General features: G+C 47.7%; 1 protein-coding gene across 10 annotated transcripts in view; it reads left to right on the top strand.

Annotated features, from left to right (window-relative positions):
- Nucleotides 1-3,420: 3,420 nt before the first annotated feature.
- NFIA (nuclear factor I A) overlaps nucleotides 3,421-23,074 on the top strand; it is a 256,557-nt gene continuing 236,903 nt past the window's right edge. For 2 of the 10 annotated variants that reach the window (XM_064454949.1, XM_064454947.1), the window contains exons 1-2: nucleotides 3,441-3,871; nucleotides 9,414-9,945. In XM_064454949.1, the coding sequence (XP_064311019.1) occupies nucleotides 3,845-3,871; nucleotides 9,414-9,945 (559 nt within the window). In that variant the 5' untranslated portion in view covers nucleotides 3,441-3,844. Of the gene's footprint in view, nucleotides 3,872-9,413; nucleotides 9,946-23,074 lie in introns of all 10 variants that reach the window. The other 8 variants (XM_064454950.1, XM_064454943.1, XM_064454942.1 and 5 more) reach the window with 8 other exon arrangements.

Raw genomic sequence — 23,074 nt, 5'->3', positions numbered from 1 at the left:
TGCTGTCACCAGCGCAGGTCTGAGGCTCCCAAACTTGAAACTGAAAATCACTGTCTGAGGGTTTTTTTCTTTATTTCTTTTTTTCCCTCTCTCTGCTCAATACGCTGGGGCTGCAGCCCTGTGTCTTCAAATACCTGCTAGAGTCGATTAAAAGCAGTAAATCCAGAGGGATACCCACGTCACTCATTAAGTTACGAGTTAAGTTGTGTGACTTAAAGTCTCACTTTATTGTAAAAAAATAGTAATTAACCTTCAAATTAACTTGCCTTCCCCCCCCTCCCAAATTAGTTTTGCAGTATTATCACGTGTCTTGAGGCTTCCAGTTTTAAGAATATAATGCTTCTGCTGTTAATGAAGCGGGTATCCATGATGAAGGGGAGCTGAGAGCTACAGACAATTGTTTGTTTGCCTTTATTTCTCACGCCCTTTGAAGGTTTTTTTTTGGTGGTTTTTTTTTTTTTTTTATTAAGTGACTTTAGCAGATTGTACCCTCGGAGCTGTGAATAATAGGGTTATTCTACAAAAATGGCCAAGGCTAGTTAAGACACACAAAGCCAGGAAATCCTTTCAGGGATGAAATCAGGACTATTTTAGGGGTGCCGTGTAAGTTGGAGACTTTGCAGCTCGGCTCTCGGCTGCTGCATTGCTGCCAGACACGGCCGCGCTGCTGGAAGGAAAGTTCCTCCCCCGCCGAGGGCTTGCCCGGCCGCCGCCAACGCGGGGGGGGTCCGCACCCGCACCGCACCCCGGCGGCGGGATGTGCAAAGGGCGGGGGAGGGGGGGGGCATGCAAAGCACGGGGGGCTGCAAAGCAGGGCCGGTGCCCTTGCAAAGGCGGGGGGCGGGTTGCTAGTGCCAGGTAAGTTTGCCAGTGCAGCGAAGGCGCTTTGCTGGTGCAAGGCGTGGGGGTTCCCCGCGCCGGGAAGGGTTGCCGACGCGGGGGGGGGATGCCCACGAAAGGGGGGGGGGGGGGTGTTACCCTTGCAAGGGGCGCTCGCTGTCCGCAGCACCCCCCGTCGCCCTCCCGCAGAGTAGCCCTGCGGAGGACCCCCGCGACTGGGAAGGGGCTTGGCGGGGGGGGGAGAGGGGCTGGAGGCCCGCAGCGGAGGCCGCCCGTCCGGGGAGGGCGGGCGGTAGGGGATGTCCGTGAGCCCCGCCGCCCCCACCGGTGCGGGGCTCCTATGCAAATCGCGGCGATTGCGGAAATAAGCGGGGGGGGGGGGGGGGAGGGGGCGCCGGGGGAGGAGGGGGAGGGGGCGGGGGAGGAGGAGGGCGAGGGGAGGAGGGAGGCGGGCGGCTGCCGAATCGCTCGCAACTTCTGCAAAGTCCCAGGCGCCGGGAGCCCGCCCGGCAGAGCGGGGAGCGGCAGCGGCAGCGCCCGGCCAGCCCGCCCCGGCCCGCCTTCAAGCGCCGGCAGCCAGACCGCACTGCGAAGCCTCCCCGGCCGGGAGTCACCAAAAAAACAACAACAACAAAACCCAAAAAACCAAGGGGAAAAAAAACCCCTAACGGCAGGCGGCAATTGGCTGCGGCGTTTATTCTCTTCCGGGTTCCCAACGGTTGCAAGTTTATTTTAGCTATTAAAAAAAAAAAATCGCGGAAAAAAAAAGTGTCAACAACCGGAGCCAATCGTCTGAGCCCCGTAAAGTTTCTCACGTACTCTTTATACCTGTCCATGGTACGTGGCGCCTCTTAAACTTCTAATTTTTTTTTGCTTTTTAACCTGATTTCCATGCTTTTGCAGAGGGCAGCAGCTATTGTCTGGGCGGGAGCTGCGCGGGGTCTGGGCGCGGAGGGAGCGCGGGCGCGCGTGTCTGCACCGGGGTTGCCTTTTTTCTTTTTTTTTTTTCAATCTTGTTTTTTTCAGGGATTTGAGAAAACCGCTGAGCTTGACAGATTTCCCTCCCCCCCCGCCCTCCGCGGGACCGCCCGTACGTACGCGCCGTCTGGAGCGCCCGCGGCCGCGCACAAAGAAACGCGGCTGGGCGCGGGATGTGACGGACCGCGGCGGGGGCCAATCGGCGGGGCGGGGCGGTGTGACGTTCCGAGTGTTGCCCAATCAGCGGCGGGGGTGGGTGCTGCGACGTTTGAACTCCCCCGGGGGGGAGGGGCGCGCCTTTTTTTTTTCTTTCTTTCCTTTTTTTTTCGGGATTTTTTTTTTTTTTGCCTTTTCCGCCGAAGTTGGCGGCGCCCCGCGGGGACGAGGCCGCTGGCGGGGACGGAGCCGCGAAAACCTCCGGATTTAACACCCCCCAACAAAAAGGGGGGGGGGGGGGGGGAGGAGAAAAAAATCTTTTAAAAGCTTTTTAAAAAAATTATTTCTTTTTCAAAAGCGTGCTTAGCAAAACGCTGAGTCGGGAGAAAATAACTTGCGCGTCCAGCCGTTTAGCGCTGCAAAATACCGCGGGGTGTGGGGAGAAGGTATTTTCGCTCTTGTCTCTGTGTCCCCCTTGGTTTTTGGGGGGGTGTCCGCGGCTGCGGAGGGGCTGCGCTTGGCCACGGCCCCTGCCTAGAGGGCGCAGCCAGCCGTCCCGCGGCCAAAAGTCTCCCGAAGGGCGCCAAAAGTTACTTAAAGATATTGCTGCAAACCGCAAAAGGCTGGGAACGGTGTAGCGCGGCCGGCCGGGGGGAGGGTGGGCTGCGCGGGGGCGGAGGGGAACGCTCTGCGCTCCCTTCCGCCCCCCCGCAACCCGCCTCCTCCCCGCCACCTTTTAAACAAGCTGCGTGGGGGGATTTTTCCCCGTGTCCCCCCTATGGAGGGGATTTTTTCCTGTCCAGTCCCCACGCGCGGATAACTGCGCGCAGGGACGCGGGGGGCGCCTAAACTGCCTCCAGCATCGGTGGGAAACGCTATTCCCAAGGGGTGGGGGGGACTCGACACACGCACAGCACACGGGACACCCCGCAAGTCCCCATGAGCGGGCTGGAGAGCTTCCAAACCCCAAACCCAAACGTTGCCGGTGCCAAAACAATGCGCTCAAGTGGCAGGAGGCGCGGGTGTATTTTTAATTTTAAGCGCCTCACTTTTAAGGAGCGATTTCATTAGTGGGGGTGGGGGGTGGGGGGGGGGTGGGTGTGCGACGTGCAGATGAATTGATGTGCTGCTATTTTAGATTTTTTTTTTCTGAAGTGGAATAAGCAACCCTGACCATAAAGCGCTTGATTTAAAATGACAAGTGCCACAGGAGATGGGGAAAGTTGTGAACGCAGCGCCGCTCCCCCCGACCCCCCCTCCCCGGCCAAGGGCCGAGCGGAGCCGCAGCCCCGCAGCCGTCGGGAAAAAGAAAAACCAAAAAGAAAAAAAAAAAAAAACCGACACAAACCCACAAAAACCCCGAAACAAGAAAACTTTGAGCCGACCACCGCTCGGCTCTCCGCGGCTGCCCGCGCTGCGGGGCGGCGGGGCGGAGGGAGGCGGCGGCGCCGCAGCCCCCTCCCCGCCCCTCCCCGCCCCCGCGGGCGGGCGGCGCGGAGCGCTGAGCGGGCGGCGCGGCGCAGAGCGGCGCGGCGCGGAGGGGCGCGGAACGGGGGCCGCGGCGGCGGAGGGGCGCGCAGCGTGCGCTATGCCTTTAACGGCGCGCGGGGCAGGCATGCCGAGCGCGTAGTGCGGGAAAGTCGAGGCGGGGTTAAAGTTCAGCTCATGGAGCGGCTCCGCGCTGGCTGCAGTTTGGCAGAGTTGGAAATGTGAAAGCAAGAAGCAGGCTCGGGGCTCCCCCTCCTCTCCTCTCTCTCTCTCTCTTTTTTTCCCCTCCTCTCTCTCCCTCTCCCTCTCTCTCTCCCCCCCTCTCTCTCTCCCTCTCTCCCCGCACACGCACACCTCCAAACCGCAGCCCCCCGCAGCAGTCATGTATTCTCCGCTCTGTCTCACCCAGGTAAGCGGCTGCCGGGGCGCGATGGGGCCGGCGCTGCGGGGGGTGCGCGCCTGTGCGCGCCGGGGAAGGGGCACGAACGCAGCTCGCCGAAACTAACTTTGTTGCCTTTCGCTTGCATCCCACCCCCCCACCCCCCTTCCCGCACGGCCATTTGTATCGGCACATGGCTAATGGCGCCTACTTATTAATGGTTTAATTAACGGGGGGGGCCACGCGGGCGCGGTGCTGCGGGACGCCCCACACGGCCCCGCCGTGCTTGGTCATCCGCGATCGATGCCGCCGCCGCCGCCCGCGCCGGAGCGCCCCGCACCGCCGCGCCGCTCCGCGCCCCCGGGCAGCGCTGCGAGCCTCTCCGCCTCTTCCAGCCCCAGGCGCCGGGCACGGCGCGGCCCGCACCCCCCGGGCTCCCCGCTCGGGCTCCCGCGGTGGGGGGACGCAGGCGGGATCGGCCCCGCTGGCTCCGCGCTTCCCCCCCCCCGCCCCGGCCGCGGGGACGGACCGTCCCCCGCACCTGGGAACGCTCCTGCGGTGCGGCGCGGTGCAGCCGCCCCTGCGCGGAGTGCCCTCCGCAACCTCGGAGGCCGCCCCAGCTGGGGACAGGACCGGGAAGGGGGGGACACCCCTAAACTTGTCCCGCGTGTGTCGCGTCGTGTCCTTCCCCACCCCCCCCCCACCCCGCGACCCTCCCGCCCGCGGATCGGGTCCCCCGCGGGACTCGGCGCAACTTTTGCATCCCCAGCTTGCGCCGGGACGGGGTTGCGCGGGGGCGGGAAGAGGGGGTCACCCCGCGGTGCCCCCGAGTTGCGCGGCCGCGGAGCGCCGCCCGTCCCCCCCCCCCCCCCCCGCCTTCCCCACGCGCTGCTGCAGGACGCTAAATTACACACCTTCAATTAGCAGGATATAATGGTTTAACGAGGAAATGCTTTGTGGTGGACTCAAACCCCAGATTATTTCCTCCTGCAGGAGATTTTGACTACATTATTCTTATTAATTTAATTTGAATATTTTTTTTCTCCCGGTGAGAAAGCCTCTCTAGGCTCTTTCCGTCGAGAAAAAGGCAAGGAAATGCAGAGAGAGGGGAAGCAGCCTTCCCAGGCAGCCTGAAGAGCTGCAAAAGTTTCATCCCCTTCTCTCGCCGTCGTCCTCCCCTCCTTTCCCAGCCTCCCCCAAATTTCTGGGTGCCTGTTGAGGAGAAACCAGGTCGGCGGGGGCACAGAACCCCACCGGGCTTAAAAACCACACACTCGATTAAAGGCAGGAGGAAAACGGGAGCGGAGGCAGTTTGCAGAGGACGCGGGATGCCACTCCACGCTCTGCCTGGCCAAAGTTTGTGCCTCTAATTCAGCTCTGAAAAATACCTGGTTTTTTTGTCAGTTGTGCTTCTGCAGGAGGGACAGCAATCCGCTCCTCGCAGGGCCAGCGACGTACCGCATCGCTTTGCATCTGCACGTGGAGCTGCTTGGGTTCAGTAGGCCCAGTTGCACGTTAAGGAGAGAAAATAAATCCATGGGCCGGTCGCTCCCTGTCCCAGTCCCCCGTCCCCTCCCGCTTTGTTTTTTAAATTAAAAAAAAAAAAAAAAAAAAAAAAGCCAGGCACCACGGTGCTTTTACTCAGTTTGGAAGATCTTGCATTCTTGTTGCATGTTTGGAAAGTAATACGAGGATTAGAGGCCTCCTGACAAACTCTTCCCTCCGAAGGATCAATTAGGTGATTCTGTCATTTTCTGTAGAAAAAGGGGGCGAACCCTTAGCAATTGCAAGCGATTTCCTATTTTTCATTTCAGGAGCTTTTATTGGTATGAGTTTTGGGACAGAGATTTTTTCTTTTTTCTTTTTTTTGTCTTAAGTTTTGGTTCAGATTTAAAGGGAAGCTTTCGAAAGTGGGTTAGAAAAGGAAAACAAACAGAAATCCTAGTTATGAGCATATTTATCCAAGCACTGGAACTGAAATGGCAGGAGCATTTTCTATCATCTGTCAGGAAAAATTAAACATTGTTCCATTTACATATCTGCTGAAGATCTAGGAAATAGTTGGGGAACATATGCACATCTCCTAATAGATTTACAAGCAAATGGATTGTAAAAATATTAACAAGGGTCGCTGTAGCTGGCTTAATTTCAAAAAGATCAGCAGAAATATATTGTTTCAAAGGACTCCTTTGCAGTGTTACGTTATTGCAGGCGCCTTTGGGCTGGGTTTTGGGGCTCTTTTGTCGTAGGTTGGTTTTTTTTTTACACCTTTCTGAAGAACAGTCGAGAATTTCGGTATATGCAGTGCAGAATTGTGCGGCCCAAATTTTAGGTGCTGCTAGGATACAGAAGAGCTGTATCCTCAAACTTTGGAGAGTAGTGCAATGAAAAAAAACTTTTTATTCTCGCATTACCAGCTTTCTGGTGCCTCTTATTTTTAGGTGACCCATCAAAGATCGTGGGGGGAAAGCAAACGTCTTCATCAAATACTTTGAAAGTTTCCCTTAAAGCTAACTTGGGGAAAGGCAGAGATCATCTCCTTTTCTACCAGTTACTTAAAATCTTGATATTTTGCAGCGAGGCTGCAGACAAGGCTGCACATCTGTTAGCATGCTTGCATTGACACATTTCCAAAACTTTTTCTTTGGGGGGAAGCTATAATAACATAGAAATAAATAATTGTATTATGCAGAAACTGCTCCCCCCCCCCCGCTTCCAGCCCAATTTTGTTTGATCAGTCCCGAGTGCTTTTATTTCCACTTCGACTTTGCTAATACCTCGCCGCCGAGATTGAAGCGGTGCGATTTTTACGGAGCGGCATGTTTACCAAGACAGTTTGAAAGTTGGTCTGTTTATGAGTCATTAACCTTTTCTCCTCGTACACCATTTTGAAAAGACACATTGGAGTCTAATAGGGACGTGCGCACCTCGCGCGCTGAGCAACGGTGCTTTTCATTTACTTTAGCCATGGGCCCTGACTTTACACCAAAAAGCACCTTTTTTTTTTATTTTCCCCTCCCCCTGAAGTCTTTTAAAGTGGTTTGGTTTTTTGGTTTGTTTTGTTTTTTGTTTGTGTTTTTTTGGGTGGTGGTGGTGGTGTTTTTACCTCCTCTTTCAGGTTCACACCGTAGAAATCAGCTTTAGCGCAGGTTAAAGCGACTCTTTCTTGGATAGTATCCAGCGTCAAGCCAAAAAAGTCCCGAGCACATGAGACCAGGCAGGACAAAGCGCTGCTTAAAGCAGAAAAGTTAAAATATTTCAGGATGTACCAAGACGTGTTTAGAAACTAGGAACGCTTGAAGCGCTCCCCTGGCTCATTGTGGGTCTGTCGAGCCTCTGCTGTGTGTACCTTCGCAGATAAACTTCCACTTGACAAAAGGCCTTTTTTCCTTAAGTCTCACTGAGTGGCGAAGGGGAAGGACAGGAGGGATCAGGAGGGAGGGTTTATTATTTTTAATAGCTTGTAGGGACCTGTAGTTTTTATATATTTTTTTTTCTTCCCCCCCCCCCCCCCCCCCGCAAGAGCTGCTCCTGGTGGGTGAGAGCAGCTCCATGTGCTGGGATTGTGCCTCCTCTCACTTTTTGAATCTGCCGACTGCAAACTCGCAGCAATCTTTTCTTTTTTTTTTTTTTTTTTTTAGCTTTATTGAAATTTGAAACTATGTTCTTTTCCAGTAGAGGAGGGGGGGAAAGAGGAATGTGCCAATCATTGGAGTGATTTATTTTAATTTACCTGCTTATATTTTAATAATAATTCATAGTACTTGTGATTACTGCCGCTCTGCTGTGCTATAATGAAATATATTGTGCCGTTTTTGGTAGTTTTTAACAATTTGTGTTTAAAATAAAAATAAATACTGTGGTATTACCTAAATATTTAAGTATTTACAATTCAGGGGCCACTCAGAATAAGTGCAATGAAAGCTTTTGGGAAGTCAGCAGAAGGTCTTCAATTACGATAGGATTTTACTGGTAGATATTTCTACTATTGATTTCTCACTTTTTCCTAATTTTTGAAAACAAAATGCAAGTTCAAATAAGGTGCTGAAAGCACGTAAGATGTCTGTTTTAATAACAATATTTGCACAACCTGAAATGGTTTGGGTAGGAAATGTACTCAATGGGATAATTAAAAAAAAAAAAAAGTTAGTTAATCTGAAAAATCCCCAACATTGTCTTCCAAGGCTAGGCAGTGGGTGGCTTCTACCATGCTGGGGGAAATGTTGCACAAATTACTTTATTTTTCCCTCCTGGAGGGCCCGATCCTGAGAGAAGGAAGAACTCTGCCCCTGGAAGCAGAGATGTCCCCAGCAGTCGGTGCTGGATCAGGCCCCCACGGGCTGTACACGTTTTTATGTGCAGCCAGGAGTTCGGTCATTCATTTATTCAGAGAAAAACAAGAAGCGTGGCCCAGTATATTATAATACCTTTTGATCTGTCTGGCTAATTTAAGTAGTACTTTTTGAGGATTTGCTTTCTTTTTTTTTTTTTTTTTTTTTTTCAAAATCGGGGGTCTTTCTTGCATTTTTTAAAATCACCAGCATGATTTTAATTGTGATTATTTTTGTGCCAAGGAGGAGGGTGATCTTTAACTCATCGTTACACAAAGCAAGCAGTGTCTCGGGATGGCCAAAGTAACTTTCCAAGTTGGCCATTTCTTTTTAAATATATGAAAATATGACACAAGGTATAAAGAAAAAATTAATAATTCTTTACATATTTGCACAAGTTGTGCTAAAGCTTTCTGTTACCGCATTTTTCATTTTTTTCCTGTTTCTTTTTATGTTCCAGAAAGGCTCAGAGTTTGGCTTGTCCTAATATCAGATTTTTTTTTTCCTTTTTGAATAAATATAAACAAAACTAAAAAAAAAAAAGCGAGACCTGCTTCTTCTAGGATTTTAGTGTCAGTTATTGTTGTGCACATGGCATAAATCGGCTGCATTACTTTCTTCTCCCTCCACCGCTTAGGAAACAGAGAGAAAACCACCCTTCATTGTATTTGTATATGCAGCTATATTGGCATTTTACTATGCTGCCTGCTGCTATTTCCAAATATATCTTAGGGAAAGTTTTACTATACTTTAGGCTTCCCCATACAAACATTGATTGGCATCCAAATGTTTAGGATTTGCCAAATTGGCGGGCATACGCTGGCTACACCGCAAGCAGCGGGGTCAGGGAGAGAGCAAAGGGAGATACGTGTACCGCAAGTGGACTCGCAGTGGGGTTTTTAGCGTTTAACTCATTCTCCGTTTTTTTTTTTAAAGAGATTTGGAGTTTGGGGAAGGGGCCCCATCATTGCACCATCTCCGCCTGGGTGCTTGTTTGAAGTTGGACCCTGTTTTCGGGGGGTGGAAGCGGAGGTTTTGGGTCGGTGCGAGGTGAAGCGAGGATGTGGCGGTGTCAGGGTCCATCGGTGAGGGGTACGAGTTCTGCATCCCGTAAAATGTATAAGCACCCTCCTAATTCTTAGTGTCCCGGCAAGCCTTAGCACCTCGCGTGAAAGCACCGTTTCTGGAAATTTTTGTGGATGGTTTCGGTGACATCGACCCTTCTCTGTAACTTTTTTCAGGATGAATTTCATCCCTTCATCGAAGCACTTCTGCCTCACGTCCGAGCGTTTGCATACACGTGGTTCAACCTGCAAGCCCGAAAAAGAAAATACTTCAAAAAACATGAAAAACGCATGTCAAAAGAGGAAGAGAGAGCCGTGAAGGACGAACTGCTAAGTGAAAAACCCGAGGTAAAGCAAAAATGGGCATCCAGACTTCTGGCAAAGCTCCGGAAAGATATCAGGCCTGAATTTCGGGAGGATTTTGTTCTCACAGTCACAGGAAAAAAGCCTCCGTGTTGCGTTCTTTCCAATCCAGACCAGAAGGGCAAGATGAGAAGAATTGACTGCCTTCGCCAGGCAGATAAGGTCTGGAGGTTGGACCTTGTTATGGTGATTTTATTTAAAGGTATTCCGCTCGAAAGTACTGATGGCGAGCGCCTTGTAAAGTCCCCACAGTGCTCTAACCCCGGGCTGTGCGTACAGCCCCACCATATAGGAGTTTCTGTTAAGGAACTCGATTTATATTTGGCATACTTTGTGCACGCAGCAGGTAAGTGCCTTTCTATACCACCTTCTCCAACTTTTCGGTTTATCTCCGTGCCGGGTGCCATGCCCCGGCGGCAGCTGCATGAGCTGGGGAGGGAGCGGGGGACGCAGGTTATCACACTTCCAGGGTGGCGAGTGGAGTGCCAAAACTCCCTCCCTTTTTTTTTCGTGGGTTTTTAAGGTGCAGCCACACAAAAGCAGCTCTCGTTTTCCCAGGGTTAATGGCGTTTTGGGCATCTTTCACAGGTGTTATCCTAAATGTTGTCCTAGGAGGGATCGCAGCTGGACACGGCTTCCTTTATCCTGCTTCTGGGGGAAAGCAGATAGATTTTAATTTAAAAAAAAAAAAAAAAGTTCATGTATGTTATGCACAAAGTAGTCTGAGAAGGCTAGAGGTCCCTGAGGCCTCTGGGTCAGGAGTACCAAGTATCCTCACCTCGTGGCGATGGGACGAGGAGTGTAAATCCCGCAGGATTGGGCTCAGAGGGAAAAACGGAGGACAGTCCCTCGATAGCAAACCTAGCTGTCAGGTCTTAGCGGCCATGAAAAAAAACCCCAGTAATCCTATGGGGAGAAGGAGGCATTTAATACCCACCCACCCCAATGAAATATCTCAATTTATACACCTAGAAGCTGAGCAGGTCTTGACACAAACTCCTGGTTTGATAATATTGTGCTGGGGGCGGGGGGGGGTATGGTTTTGCGTGTGATGAAAATTAAAATCTTGGGATCTTTGACTCCAGTGCAAAGTACACCCTGCCCGCAGAGTGACTCGGTGTGCTCAGATGATGTGTAGTAGGTTGACTGGATAAAATGATATGCTATTGTAGTTCTTCTGATTGATTAGATTGCAGAAAAATGTGCATGTGTGAAGTGCTAGGCCCCAGTTTTCATGTATCGTATGCATAGGTCCCCCTGGGTTTCAGCCTGACTTGCAAAAGTTGAGCGGCTGGACAGGCTGGGAAAAAAGTGCAGAGGGGAGAGGAATCATACTAGTAGAAACCACTTCTATATAGGTATATATTTGTAAGAAAACTGAGCAAATTAGAGCACTGGGCACCTGCATTTCCAGTGCCATCTTCTTTCAGAGGGCCTCGCGAAAGTATTGGCTACCCCGGAGTTTTTCTGTGCTGAATCCCTGCAGTGGTTGTTGTGACAGGCAGTGTCGCCGCTGTGATTTTATGGGTATGATCCCTGTTTGGAAATAACTTTTGAGTATTCTCATGGTATTTCCTACAGATAGGCTGCGAAATTTACTTTGCACTTTGGCACGATGTGGTAAATCATATTGTACATTTATGGTGAAGGGGAGGTAGGCAAATGTTGTGGAAAATTATTTATTTACTCTGCAATTTATGTTGGGTCACAGTGAAGGAAGTATTACCGGTTAATGGCAAACCGAAGGGAGATTGGGACTGGGGTGTTGTGGGTCCCCTCGTGTTCCATCACTGGCCCCGAGGAGACCAGGGACTCGCATCCCTTTTGTCTGCCCCAGTTTCCTCCTCCATATATCAGAGCGGGGTGACGCACTTGTGCACAAAGTTCTTTGATAGCCACGGCTGAAAACCACTATGTAGTGCTATATGGCACGCAGGTTTTTATTATTTAGATTTATATATAGCGCGGTGCCGGTAAATACTGGTCCGTATTGTTTCCTAAGCGAAAAGCAGCCTTCTGCAGAGAGCAGAAGTTGTTAATAGAAACCAACGGTCTTGGTTTAACCTGCATGTAGGGTCACAAAAATGTAGGATGGGGAGAAAAGGGCCAAACCCAGAGGAGTAAGTACTCCAGAGAGCTTGAAGGGATCTTCTCCGTGTTATAACAGTCGGGCAATAGACATCATAAAAGAAGTTCAATATTATGATTAGGGATATACCATCTTATCAGCACACTGTTAGCAAACAGTAACACTGATAGCGAACTTTTATTTATTTCGCCATCAACAGGCAGCAATTGCACTAATTGTTCTTTGAACAAGATGTTTGCCGCGGAAACGTAGTGCAAGGCTTAGGCTCGTTTTTTGGGTTAGATTTGCAGTTTTGTGTAAGCAGTAACTAACGCGCTTGTACAGACCACACCACTTTGTGTTTTTGGCCGTTGTTTGCTGATTGCACGCATCGCATTGTGCTCTTAATGCAGTAGCGTGTGCTGGCGTATTCCTTGCTAAACCTCACCGGGGAGGGGGACTAAATGATTTTTAGGAGCTAGCACAGCATGGTCGCCGTCTATATTGCTTCACAGAGGTGTACCGAAAGCCTTGAATATAGGCTATCTTTTTTTTAACCCCCCTTTTTTCCCTTTTTTTTCCCCCCTCCGATGTATCCCAGCAGTCTTTGTTACACCTGAACATTGGCCAAGTTGACAGCCATTGGTTCCCGCAGACCCGCAGTAATGGCAGCTTGTGCCGGGTGCGCAACAGGAAAATTACAAAAGAAAAAAAATATTAAGGGTCCTTTGTCTCAAACTCCATCAGACCTCGCTCCCCAAATGTATGGACCACTTAAGGGGGAAGTCACCAGCGCAAATATTAGGTAGGCTTGTCAACGTACATATAGCGGATTTGACAAGCATCTGCTATAGTACAGAAGATTTGTAAACACTAAACAATGTTTTTACCTCCTTAAAAGTTTTGAGAAGTTGCCAGTATTGGCAGGAGGTACAGACTCCGAAACGTGCTTGAAGATACGTGCCAAAACCATTGTGACCTTTTCACCCATAGTGCTCGCTTCTCTTTTTCTTGGTGTTCCCCCCCCCGGCCTTGGTCTTCTTTTTTTTGGGGGGAGTATTCTCTTCCAAGATGCCCTTATTTGAGATGACTTCGGCAGCAAGATGTCCCTTTCCTTCTAAACGTGTACGATAATTATTGCTTTGAATCCATGCTTTTTCTTCAGTAGGCACTATCATCTGTAAGGGAACACATGTGCACAGTTTTAAATAGTGCTTCTTACAAAGCTACTGAAATCAATTATTCCCTTTAAGAACTGGCTAGAAAAAGAAAACAAAAATATGCAAATAGGCAAACTACATGTCATTGTCATTAAAAAAAAAAAAAAGAAAAAAAAGGAAAGGAAGATCAGTGTTTTGTGAATTAGAGGTTGACCAAAAAATGTATTGAAATCTAGAGTATTGCTCTCAGTTTGCAGTTTCTAATCTGCTTAACTAAAAGCAGGCGGCATTTTCATACCCTGAACTTGGGTTCACTTTTTAGTTTTCACTTATTCTGCGCTTGTATCAAATGACAAGTTGGAAACCATTGTGGCAAACCGTTTTCTTTGTGGGAGTCAAACAGTAAAGCTAATTTATGACCGGTCCTTTACCAGATGATCTGTATCAGAATCTACAATATACTAGGCACGTGGCAAGGTCACAATTTAAGTTGTTAAGGTCACAACCTTAGCCACCAGGCATTTGACCTTTTAGATAAAGTTAACCTTTGTTCATTAGTAGGCACTCAACCGAGAACTTTCTGGAGTTTTTTACTGCTTTGGAGTTCCTTCTGCTGATGTGATCGGATTGGAGAATAGATTTGCAATGGAAGTAGTTAAATTTTGTGAGAGGTCACAATATTTAGAGACTTCTCCAGTGGATGAAGCTGGATGGCAGGCCAGGAGGCATTGCTGAGATGCCCGATTTATTTTTTTGGACGGCCATCATTATGCGCTTTGGGTGAGAATTAAGCTAGCGAGGTATTTGTGGCAGAGAAAATCTTTTAATCTTTCAGAAGGACATTTAAAAATCCTAAATTTAAAAAAAATCTGGGGATAGGGTTTTATTTACATGAGCTTATTTTTCCGTTCCTGTTTAGAATAGAAGCGAGCGAAGATGCAAGAAGTCAGACTTGTTTCTGCGGCTGTGAAAATTTACTTAGCGTCTAAATACACTCAATGTCTAATTGCCTGGGCAATAGTATATAGCATATGACCTTGAACTTTACCTTCCCATCGGTGGATTTAAAATATTTCTATTTGGTCCACTGCAAAGAGGCATCGCTGGGAATAACCCAAAGATTGGTTAATGCAGAAAACAACTGCAGATAGCCAAAATACCCGTGGAGGTATCCGGGAGTCCAAAAGGTACATAAGGCTTTGCGCTGTAATCTTTTAGTACAATTGGTATTGATTGTTACTGCATTAATCCTGTTAATAGCTGCAGCCAGTTCGGCATGTTGCAGGGATGTGAGAGGTGTCCTGACAATACTGTACATCACCAAAAGAGCTGTCGCAGCGTCTTGAACTCCTGATAGCTGCTTTGCAAAAGTGGAGCGTTCGGCGGTGGAAACTATTGCCGGCTCGTATAGAAACACACACCACATTGTTTACTTAATTATGCCGTAGTGAAGGCTCGTTTTTAATTATTTAGCTGACTTTCTTGCTTTGCTGTGATACCACATTTATTATTTAATTTAAAATCAAAAGGGCTGCACTACTGCTAGTTTTTGATGCATTTTACTTTTGTTTTGGCTACGTTATTGTCATTCCATCGTACAGTAATCCAGATAGCCGTGATATGCAGATTGGCCAGATGGTCATGTTAACAGATTGAGAACCCACTTCCCACTGCTAAAGAGCAGGTGTAAGATCAGTGGGTTTTTTTTTTCTCCTTTCCTCCCAAGTTTCAACCAAAATGCTCTTTAGACAGCTCATAGTAGTAGTTAAAAAGGGGCACATTTCAAATGGTGTTTGTTCTGTAGAGATAATATGTAATATATATGTCGTTTTTACTCGTATTTGAAGACTTTTAAAGCATCTGTGACATTCTCTCTGTGTATAAGGCTTTTGAAAACCTAATTCCAGCCTGTGGCTAGTCCGGTGTACATCCAGAATGGTCCTTAAAGTTTTGTTTGTGACGTTAATAGTCCCTATTAGTTTCTACAGAAAGCACAGATTACTACCAAAAAATACCTGCTGCAAAGCTGACTGACTGTTTCACATGCTTTCCCTGTACAGGGCTCCCTGTGCACACCCAGGGGAACCTGAACGGTTCAGTATTCATCTGAGATTTTAATGTTTTGGGGCTCATAGGTTGTGGGGTTTTTTTGTTTTTTTTTTTCCACCATTACTTTTTGCCACAGTGAGACCTCGATAGTTTTAAAGAAAAAAGTGAAATGAAGACATCTCTTGGTATTTCTGCCCTCAAGGAATACCAGGAGAAGGCAGATTTTGCATTGCTTTAGCCTTGTAAAAGATGCCCATAAAAAGTCAATGGTGGGAGCCTGAGTCTATATCTCAGTTGGGAGAGGTGGGGAGATGACAGCTACAGCTCCTCAACACCCCAAATTTCATGCAGCCACCTATCACGGACGCGCACAAAATGCGGCGATCTGCACGCCCCGTGTGGCGCAGAAAGATATCTCCATCTATCGATGCTCTCCGCTTTGGGGAGCGGGACTGACTGCTTTCTGCAGCTGCGAGCAGGGCGGTAGCTGACAGAAGCAGGATTTAGGTGGGACAACTGCTCTCCCCGTGCAGTTGTAACTGAGCCGGTGAGTATCTGTGATAATTCAGATACTAACTGGTGCGGCACTTGGGACGTTCTGCTCTATCATGAACCCCTGGCAGGCGTTCAGTCATGTGGTTTAGCTTTCCCCTTTCTCCAACAACAACAACAGCAACAACAAATAAACACGGGATAAAACGTATTTCATATGCCCAGGATGTTTTCCAGGTGATGGGTTTGGCTGTTATAAGGGCACGTTATTTCCATACCTCCCTGCCCCGGCAGGCTTCGAGGTGCAGAAGTGGGAGAAGCCTTTGACTGGTAAGAAAGTTGCCCAATGCTGCTGGCTTGTCTACAAGAGACTGCACTTTTATATTTCCCTTCTTTTCCACCCAATGATGAATAGCATTAATTTAGATCTATTTAAGGCGAGTGTGGGAGAAACCACAATCTTTGTTGTGGTCACTGCTGTACACAGCGGGGCTGAATGTTTCTCTTGGTTGAGGCCTCAAAGCTGAATCTGGAGAACCCAAAACATCATGTCAGCTTTTCAAACCCTTCAAAGAGACAGTGGAATCCTAATTGTTCATAAAACCCGCTATTTATTATTACAATTATGTATTTTCTCCCCATTCGGATGTAAAGGAAAGGGCATCCCTCGCTTTCTGTGACTTCAGCTTCTTTGCAGCTCCTCCTCTCTTCAATGCTTCGGGTTCAGGCACTGGCCAAGGCTTTCACAACCAGCAAACAAACCCCAGCCTGCTGCTCTGTAAACCCTCAACCCCACCCCAAAAGCCTTCACTTTGCCACACATGTCCCAGAGTTGGACCCTATGGGGCTTGGGGACTCTCCCGGCAGGACAGCTTTTGGGGCATCCTTGCTGGGAGCTGTGGGTCCGGCTCTGCCCCTGCTCCCTTCTGCACAGGCAAGGGCTGGAGTTGCTGATTAAATTACAGGCTGTAAATTCAGGGCAAATTATTTTAGTCTTCTAATAGCAGCTGACCCTGAAGGTTTTCTTACGACAATGAAGGCTCTCAGTAGATAAGAGTTGTTGGTGGACTAAAATTCTGTTTTAATCACTTTGGGTTTTCTGTTCATGTGATGCTCTTCATTCATTTAATCTCTGGTTATTGTTAATTATCACCTGCATTATGGTAGCCAATAAAAAGCCCAGCTGGGGTCAGCACATGGGTCATGGTGCCCGTGATGTGTGGGGCAGTTTTATCCCAGCAAGTTCTTTGGGGGGCTGCAGCATTTTGTGCCCAATTGCAAGGGCAGCACCCTGATTGATCCCCTCATCGTGGTGTAATTTATTTTTAAGAGATAACAATGTATTTATATATTTTTCGGAAGCATTTCTAGCTAGCATCGTTCCATGTGACATTGTCACGGCTTAGCACGTAAGAGGAGGACATCGCCCCTGTAGAGCGGGTGGATTCGGGCTGGATTTGCAGCGGCTGCCTGTAAAATGCACGGGGGCCTCCATTTTGTGTGCCAGACTCTCACATGTGAGTGCAAAATGGAGAGCGGCGCAGTTGAGTTTTGCCTATAGCGAAGGGTGTAGGCATATGTTGCCCACGGTCCCTGTACCACCGTGGTGCATGCAGACCCACAGATAGGCCCAAGAGGGGGTATCCTGTGCTTATACATCCATAGGTTCTTCCTAAGGGGGTCTCGGTCTCTTCTCTGGGTTCTTAATATCCACCCTCCTCATCCGAGCGCTTTCCCAGTGTCACGGCAAGCCGGTAAATTGGCTCTTGGGCCGGTGTTAAGGGCCCTGGGGAGTCGTTCCTCCTTCCCCGCAGGCTTCGGTACACATCAGTGCCATTAGATTAGCAAGATAAAATCAAGACAGGTTTAATGACATGCTATTCTGAAAGTTTCCTGGACTTTATTGTTCATAACTTGGACCTGAGTCTGGTTATTTACACATGAGGATTAAAAAGCTGCAAACAACTGTGTGATTTTTAGGGGCTGAAAGCAATTAGCATATGTGGGTAGGAGGATACACTGCATGTCTGCGTTCCTTTAAAATATAAATCACAGTTATTTAATTATGTTTTGAGAGGGCAGATTTAAGGATATACTGCAAAATGCATTACCTATTATACCAACACGATAATCTTATTAACCTTGCTTTCTACTTTTTAATTGTATTGTGCACCCTGTACAACTCTTATGATATCAAAAATAATTACTTGGAGAATACATGATGTCAGAGGTCCGATATGACATTTATCTTCACAAGTGAGGAGACAGCTATCTTGTGCATTGCATAGCAGCACGGGAGGCACCAGGCAGGTCCGCACAGGGGAAAGGAAGCGAAGATAGGTATCAACAGATGCTATTTAACATATACAAGCATGTGTTTGCAGGTTTGTGTTATAGTGGAGGGCCGGCTTGACCAAACTTGGTGCAATTCAGTATGCGTGGGCCTTCTGCAATAGAAAGGCTGAATGTTTTACTTGCATGTGCCATACAACTTCTGTAGGTGAGCCAATATTTCAGCGCAGCTCCATGCATCCAGCCCTGATCCCAGTTGGATCTCCTGTTAAACCCTGTTCTCCATCCCATCCCTCCTCAGGGCAGTGTCTCTCTCTCTTTTTTTTTTTTTTTTTTTTTTTTAATCCATCTCTCCTAATGTTTGATATGTGTTGATATTTCCCCCTTTATTTTGTGAGGGAATGGGTGAGGGTGATGGGGGGGGGGAACAAATGCCATAATAATATCCCTTTTCAGAAGAATATAGTTTAATTTTGTGTGTGCGTGCAGCAGCTGCCATTGGCAAGCTGTCGTCTTTGTTGCCATGGGCTTTTTTTTTTTTTTTTTTGCATGCGTGCCAGAACATGATTGGATGTTTCAGCATGTTCATGGTTTGGGGTGAGATATATCTGTAGTGAAGCACAAAATTATCGTGGGGTTGGTGGGTGTCCAAGGCAGGGTTATTGGGCCAGGTGAGCTGGTTGTGCTGGAGGGGGTTGTGTGAGCGTTGGTACCTGCTGGTTTTTTGGTCGATGAGGTAAAACTCGCTGGTGCTCTGGACTTTTTGGTGATGTAAAAAGGTTGTTTAAAAACAGCACAGGAGGGTGTATCACCAAGGTCTCCTCCAGCAGGACACCCATGGGGCGCAGCAGGAAGCCCGCTGGTGCAATCTACAGAGGACCAGTTGGTGGGTTTCTCCTTCCCATCTCGCTTGCCTCGTGCACACACCCCATGGTAGGTCTTGTCCATCCTCAGCTCTCGCTGACACTGTGGGAGAGCTGGACAGTGGCACCAGTGAGTTTGTTCTGCTTGAGACCCTGACCAGATATGCGGGCTCTGGGCAGGGTTTGCAGTGCACGTGGGGATGGAGCACACCTTCTATGGAATGTAAAACTAATGTGGCATTGCCCGTGAGAGCTGCAGGTTACAGCACGTCCTCCAGACCTGCTGCCGTGGCACTTAGCCCTGGCCACAGAGGTGTAGCTAGTGCTTTTCCTGCTCCTTGGTTTCACCTGTTTGTCATATTCATAACATGCCCACAGCATCAGTATCTAAACAAAGTCTAAACCTGCACTGTCCTCTGTACTGCACATCTCCCTTCTCATCCCAGCTGCTGTTGCCCCGCGTTAAGTACGGTTGGACTCAATGATCTTAAAGGTCTTTTCCAACATAAATGATTCTATGATTCTAATTAACGCACAATGGGAGAGCAGGAGTGCTCCTCAGCCTGGGAAACCATGTGGCTGCAGGGATCATCGCTAGGTGCAAAATGCATTCGCAAACTTGGGAGAAATATTTCATAGGGAGGCATCTCCATACAACCCTGTTAGGCTCAGCCCTAAACCAGAGCCCTGGCGAGGGGAGAGTTTGCAGGGCCAGTGCCGGCACTTTGTGCAGTCTGCTGAAGGTTTCAGGAGGAAGACAGGATGAAGAACTAAGTACAAAGTGTTGAGACAGCCTCATTCATGTATTTTTCTGTATCTGCAGATTTGGTTCTGTGTGTGAGAGGCAGATAATGAGCTGTGTGAGCTTTGAAATAAACATTGCATCAGGTTAAATTACCATTTTTGTGTTTAAAGCTAGTACGCGTGTTACAAAATACCTTGTAATGCACTGAAAGAGCAGGGATGAACCCCTATGAAGGTATCAAAAGAGAAGTTAGATATTTGCTACGTTTATTGTCAAGATGAACACTTACTGGAGATTTTAATGCAGAAATACCTTGTCAATCAGGTTTCATCTTAAGGATATTCACTCGAAATTGTGTCTGGTCTTTTTACCCAATAAGGTTTTAATTTGATATAGAAGAAAATGGCAACTTAGGGTAAAATTTAAATTTAATTCAGGGTTTTGTGTTTTTTTTTCTTTTAAGGCAAAGTAGTTTCAAGTAAATCAGAAGAATGAATTCTTTGTATCAGGATGCTTTTCTAAAGCGCAGCTATTGTTGGCATCGCTTTTAGGGAGGATAGCCACTGCAATGCTTTTATTGTGTGGTGACGAGCACTTTTCCTGACGTGATGAGGACTTCATTAAAAATAGCCAACAAACCTATTTACATTTGTTTCTGTATTTAAAAGTAAAAAGTAGTTGTTGCTGAGCTGAAAAGTAAATCCTGCATAATTTTTTTTGAAAGCTTCACAATCAACTTGCCTGGCTATGGGAGGATCAGCCTTGATAGCTGAACCCTTGCGAGTGTAGGTTGGATATTGCTGAAAAAGTTGGGAAAAACACAGGGCAATCAGGTAAAAAGTGGGATTTTTGTGCTCAGGACCATTTTTTTTTTTCCTTGTAGGGATAGGTATTAGCTTCAACAGCTCTGGTTTAGGTTCTTCCTAAGTAGATGCAGTTATAAACACCCAGCCATGGATCTCAGTGCTGTTTGGGGATGCACAGTTGCATCTCAGAACTGCATCCTCAGGGTGTCCTTTCTTTGCAATGTGGGTACACAAGCCTGATACATAGGCAAAATAATATGTTCAAAGCCCACTTTAAATATAGGTATTGTTTCTTTTTCTGGTCAAAAGATGCAGGTCAAAATTGTGATGGGAATTAAGAGAGTAGACCAGTTGTTTTACACATGCATGGTCTTTAGTAATAAACTCTTTTATAAAAATATGAGATGGTATTTCTCAGCAGTGAGCAGCCCCAGGGTGTGAAGCTGATTGCCCACAGGATGAGGATGGTATAAGCAGGGTCCCTATCCCGGCACGGAGCTTGGTTATCTGCTGCAGTCCCGTGTGGTGCGGAGTGCAGGGACCTCTCCACATGCCCTTCGTGCAGGCAGAGACCTGGCTCAGGATTATTTGTGCCCTGCCAGGTGGGACTTGCACATCTCCCTGTACCGTGCTGAAGGATGCTGTGGGCATTGCCCTGGAAAAAATAAGTATATAGAGTTATAATTCCTGAACGTCCTGTTGGTAGGGTAGGTTTTCCATGAGATGGGTCACTGAGAAGGTCCCGCTTTTCTCCCCATTCCCGGCTGGATGTCTTCCTGATATTGCTTTTTGCAAGCGGCTTTGTTTGCCAGGGGCTTGGGCCAGAGTTATCTTCAGCTGCTTGGTGCCTTCATCTGCACTGCGGGCCACTGAGCGTGTGCGATCCAGCCCGGCTTGGGGTGCCGGCAGCACCGCCGTTGGCAGCAGGGATGGGCATAGGGAACGCGTGAGTGCCGGTGATGCAAAGTCAGGACGTGTAGGGCGTTTGGAAATAGCGGAGTGAGTCAGAGTTTGAAACGAAAATGGGATGTTTCTGTCCTTGTGGTTCTGAAATACGAGGCAGTGGTATCTTTACATTGGTAACTGTGCTTTGAAAGCCTCAAAAAACTTTCTCTGGTTGCATAAGCAGTATCTAGTATTAATATTTCTTTATTAAAAGGGATGAAGGATTTCTCAAATAGTCTTGCTCATGTACGTTGTTTTTTGAACAAGCTTCGTCTACCTTAGCAACTTCGTCAGGGAACTTCCCAGCTCCGCGCTGGGTGTGCTGGGGCCAGTGGTGCGCATTGAGGACGGGTCAGTGGCCATGAAGGCATTTACCGTTTTAATTGCCTTCCTATACTGATTGCTGTGATGACCTGTTTGTTTGGTTTATATATCTTTTTTTCATATTAAAAAAAAAAAGGAAAAAAAAAGAAAACAAAGGAAGTACAGTGCTGTGCACAGAACAGTTATTAAAAACAGTTGGGAAGCATATAAAAGGTACTGTTTGTGTGAGAAACGGGACAGCTGTGATGGTCTATTGGGAAAGTGTGTACAGATGGTGGTAGGGAGGGGAATGATGACTACATGGCTGATAAATGAAATACAAAAAGCATTAAATTGGTGATCTTTTTAAAGAGTACATTTTTGGTTAGCATTTTGGTGCATCATTAGGGGTCTTTGTCTGCCTCTTATTTAGCCAGGAAGTGCGACTGTCTTCACACATTTGTGGCTCTGATTTTGTTTACAAATAAGGAATCTGTTTAATACATCACATACCATGGAATTATTAAAGAAGATAATTAAACGCACGGTTTTCCCTACGTTGGGAATGGCACAGGATGGTCCTAAAGACCTGACAATACCACAAATGCAGTTGGGCTCGAATTAGTTACGGTAACACGTGGGATTTCCTGGAGCCTAAACAGATTTCTTTGTTTTGCAAGAATTGGGACCGGCGGCGTGAGCAGAGTTTGGGGAGCAAGGCTTTGGCATTTTGAAATCGTGGAAGGCAAATCACTCAGCATTTATTTTAAATTAGCTTATGGTCCCGAAGGTGGTGGCGCCCAGTGACCGGTACCTGATCGCAGTGTCTGGGTGATGCTGAGGCTCCCAGGGGATGCAGGGGCTCCGCTGGCCCCACAGGGGCCTCTTTCAGGAGAAGGGGAGGGAGGGAGAGTCGGAGATAAAATTTTTCCCTGCAGTTCATAGAAAGGGACCCCTATCTTCTCATCCTTAGCAGAGCTTTATCAAATCCCTTATCATGGAGCTCATTTATTGGGGGCTAATGGAAATTAAGGCAAAATCTGCACATTTCTGCACACTGCTATAAAGCAGACATGGTCACTTAAATGCTGCAAACCTTGGCACGATAAGTTTTTAAAACTAACAGGAAAAATAATCCCCCTTCTCCTGGTATTTCATCCAGTTTTGAGCTGAAATAGTTCCCTGTTTCCCTTCACCTTACTTCTCACCCACCCATTGCTTCGTGTTTCTGCTCATTGTTTCTGGATGCCATCAACTGACGAAATAATTTTCCTTAATAATAAATAGCCTTTGGAAATGCCATGCTTTTCCACAAACAAGCCCAGAGTCTGGCTGCCCCATGAGCCCTGGCCATGTCATTGTCCCTCCTTTGGGGGGCACAGACCACCGGCAACCTCAGCACCCTGTTTCAGGGGTGGCTTCAAGTGCTGCAAATAGGGGGTTCAGCAAACCTCCATAAGAAGAACCTACCCAGAGGGAATTTTTCTGGTTGCAGGTTTATTGATGCTACAAATTTTGTTGATTTACAAACCTTGCAAAACTTTAACATGCCACTTTGGGGATTATTTGCTCTCCCGACACAGTATCACAAAATCCTGTTGTTACCAGACTTGATGAATGGCATGTTTCCCTGTGCTTCTTATGGGCCAAGTAAATTTTCTTCTGCATTTTCTTGAAATATAGAAAAAACAAAAGATTTTTAAAAGGTTTAACGTGAAGAAAATGTATGGCAACTTGATAGATTGCTTGGGA

This window comes from Phalacrocorax carbo, chromosome 6, assembly GCF_963921805.1.
Source record: "Phalacrocorax carbo chromosome 6, bPhaCar2.1, whole genome shotgun sequence".
Lineage (NCBI taxonomy): Eukaryota > Metazoa > Chordata > Aves > Suliformes > Phalacrocoracidae > Phalacrocorax > Phalacrocorax carbo.
Note: the sequence above shows the minus strand (reverse complement) of the source record. Positions and strands in the feature narration are given on the sequence as shown.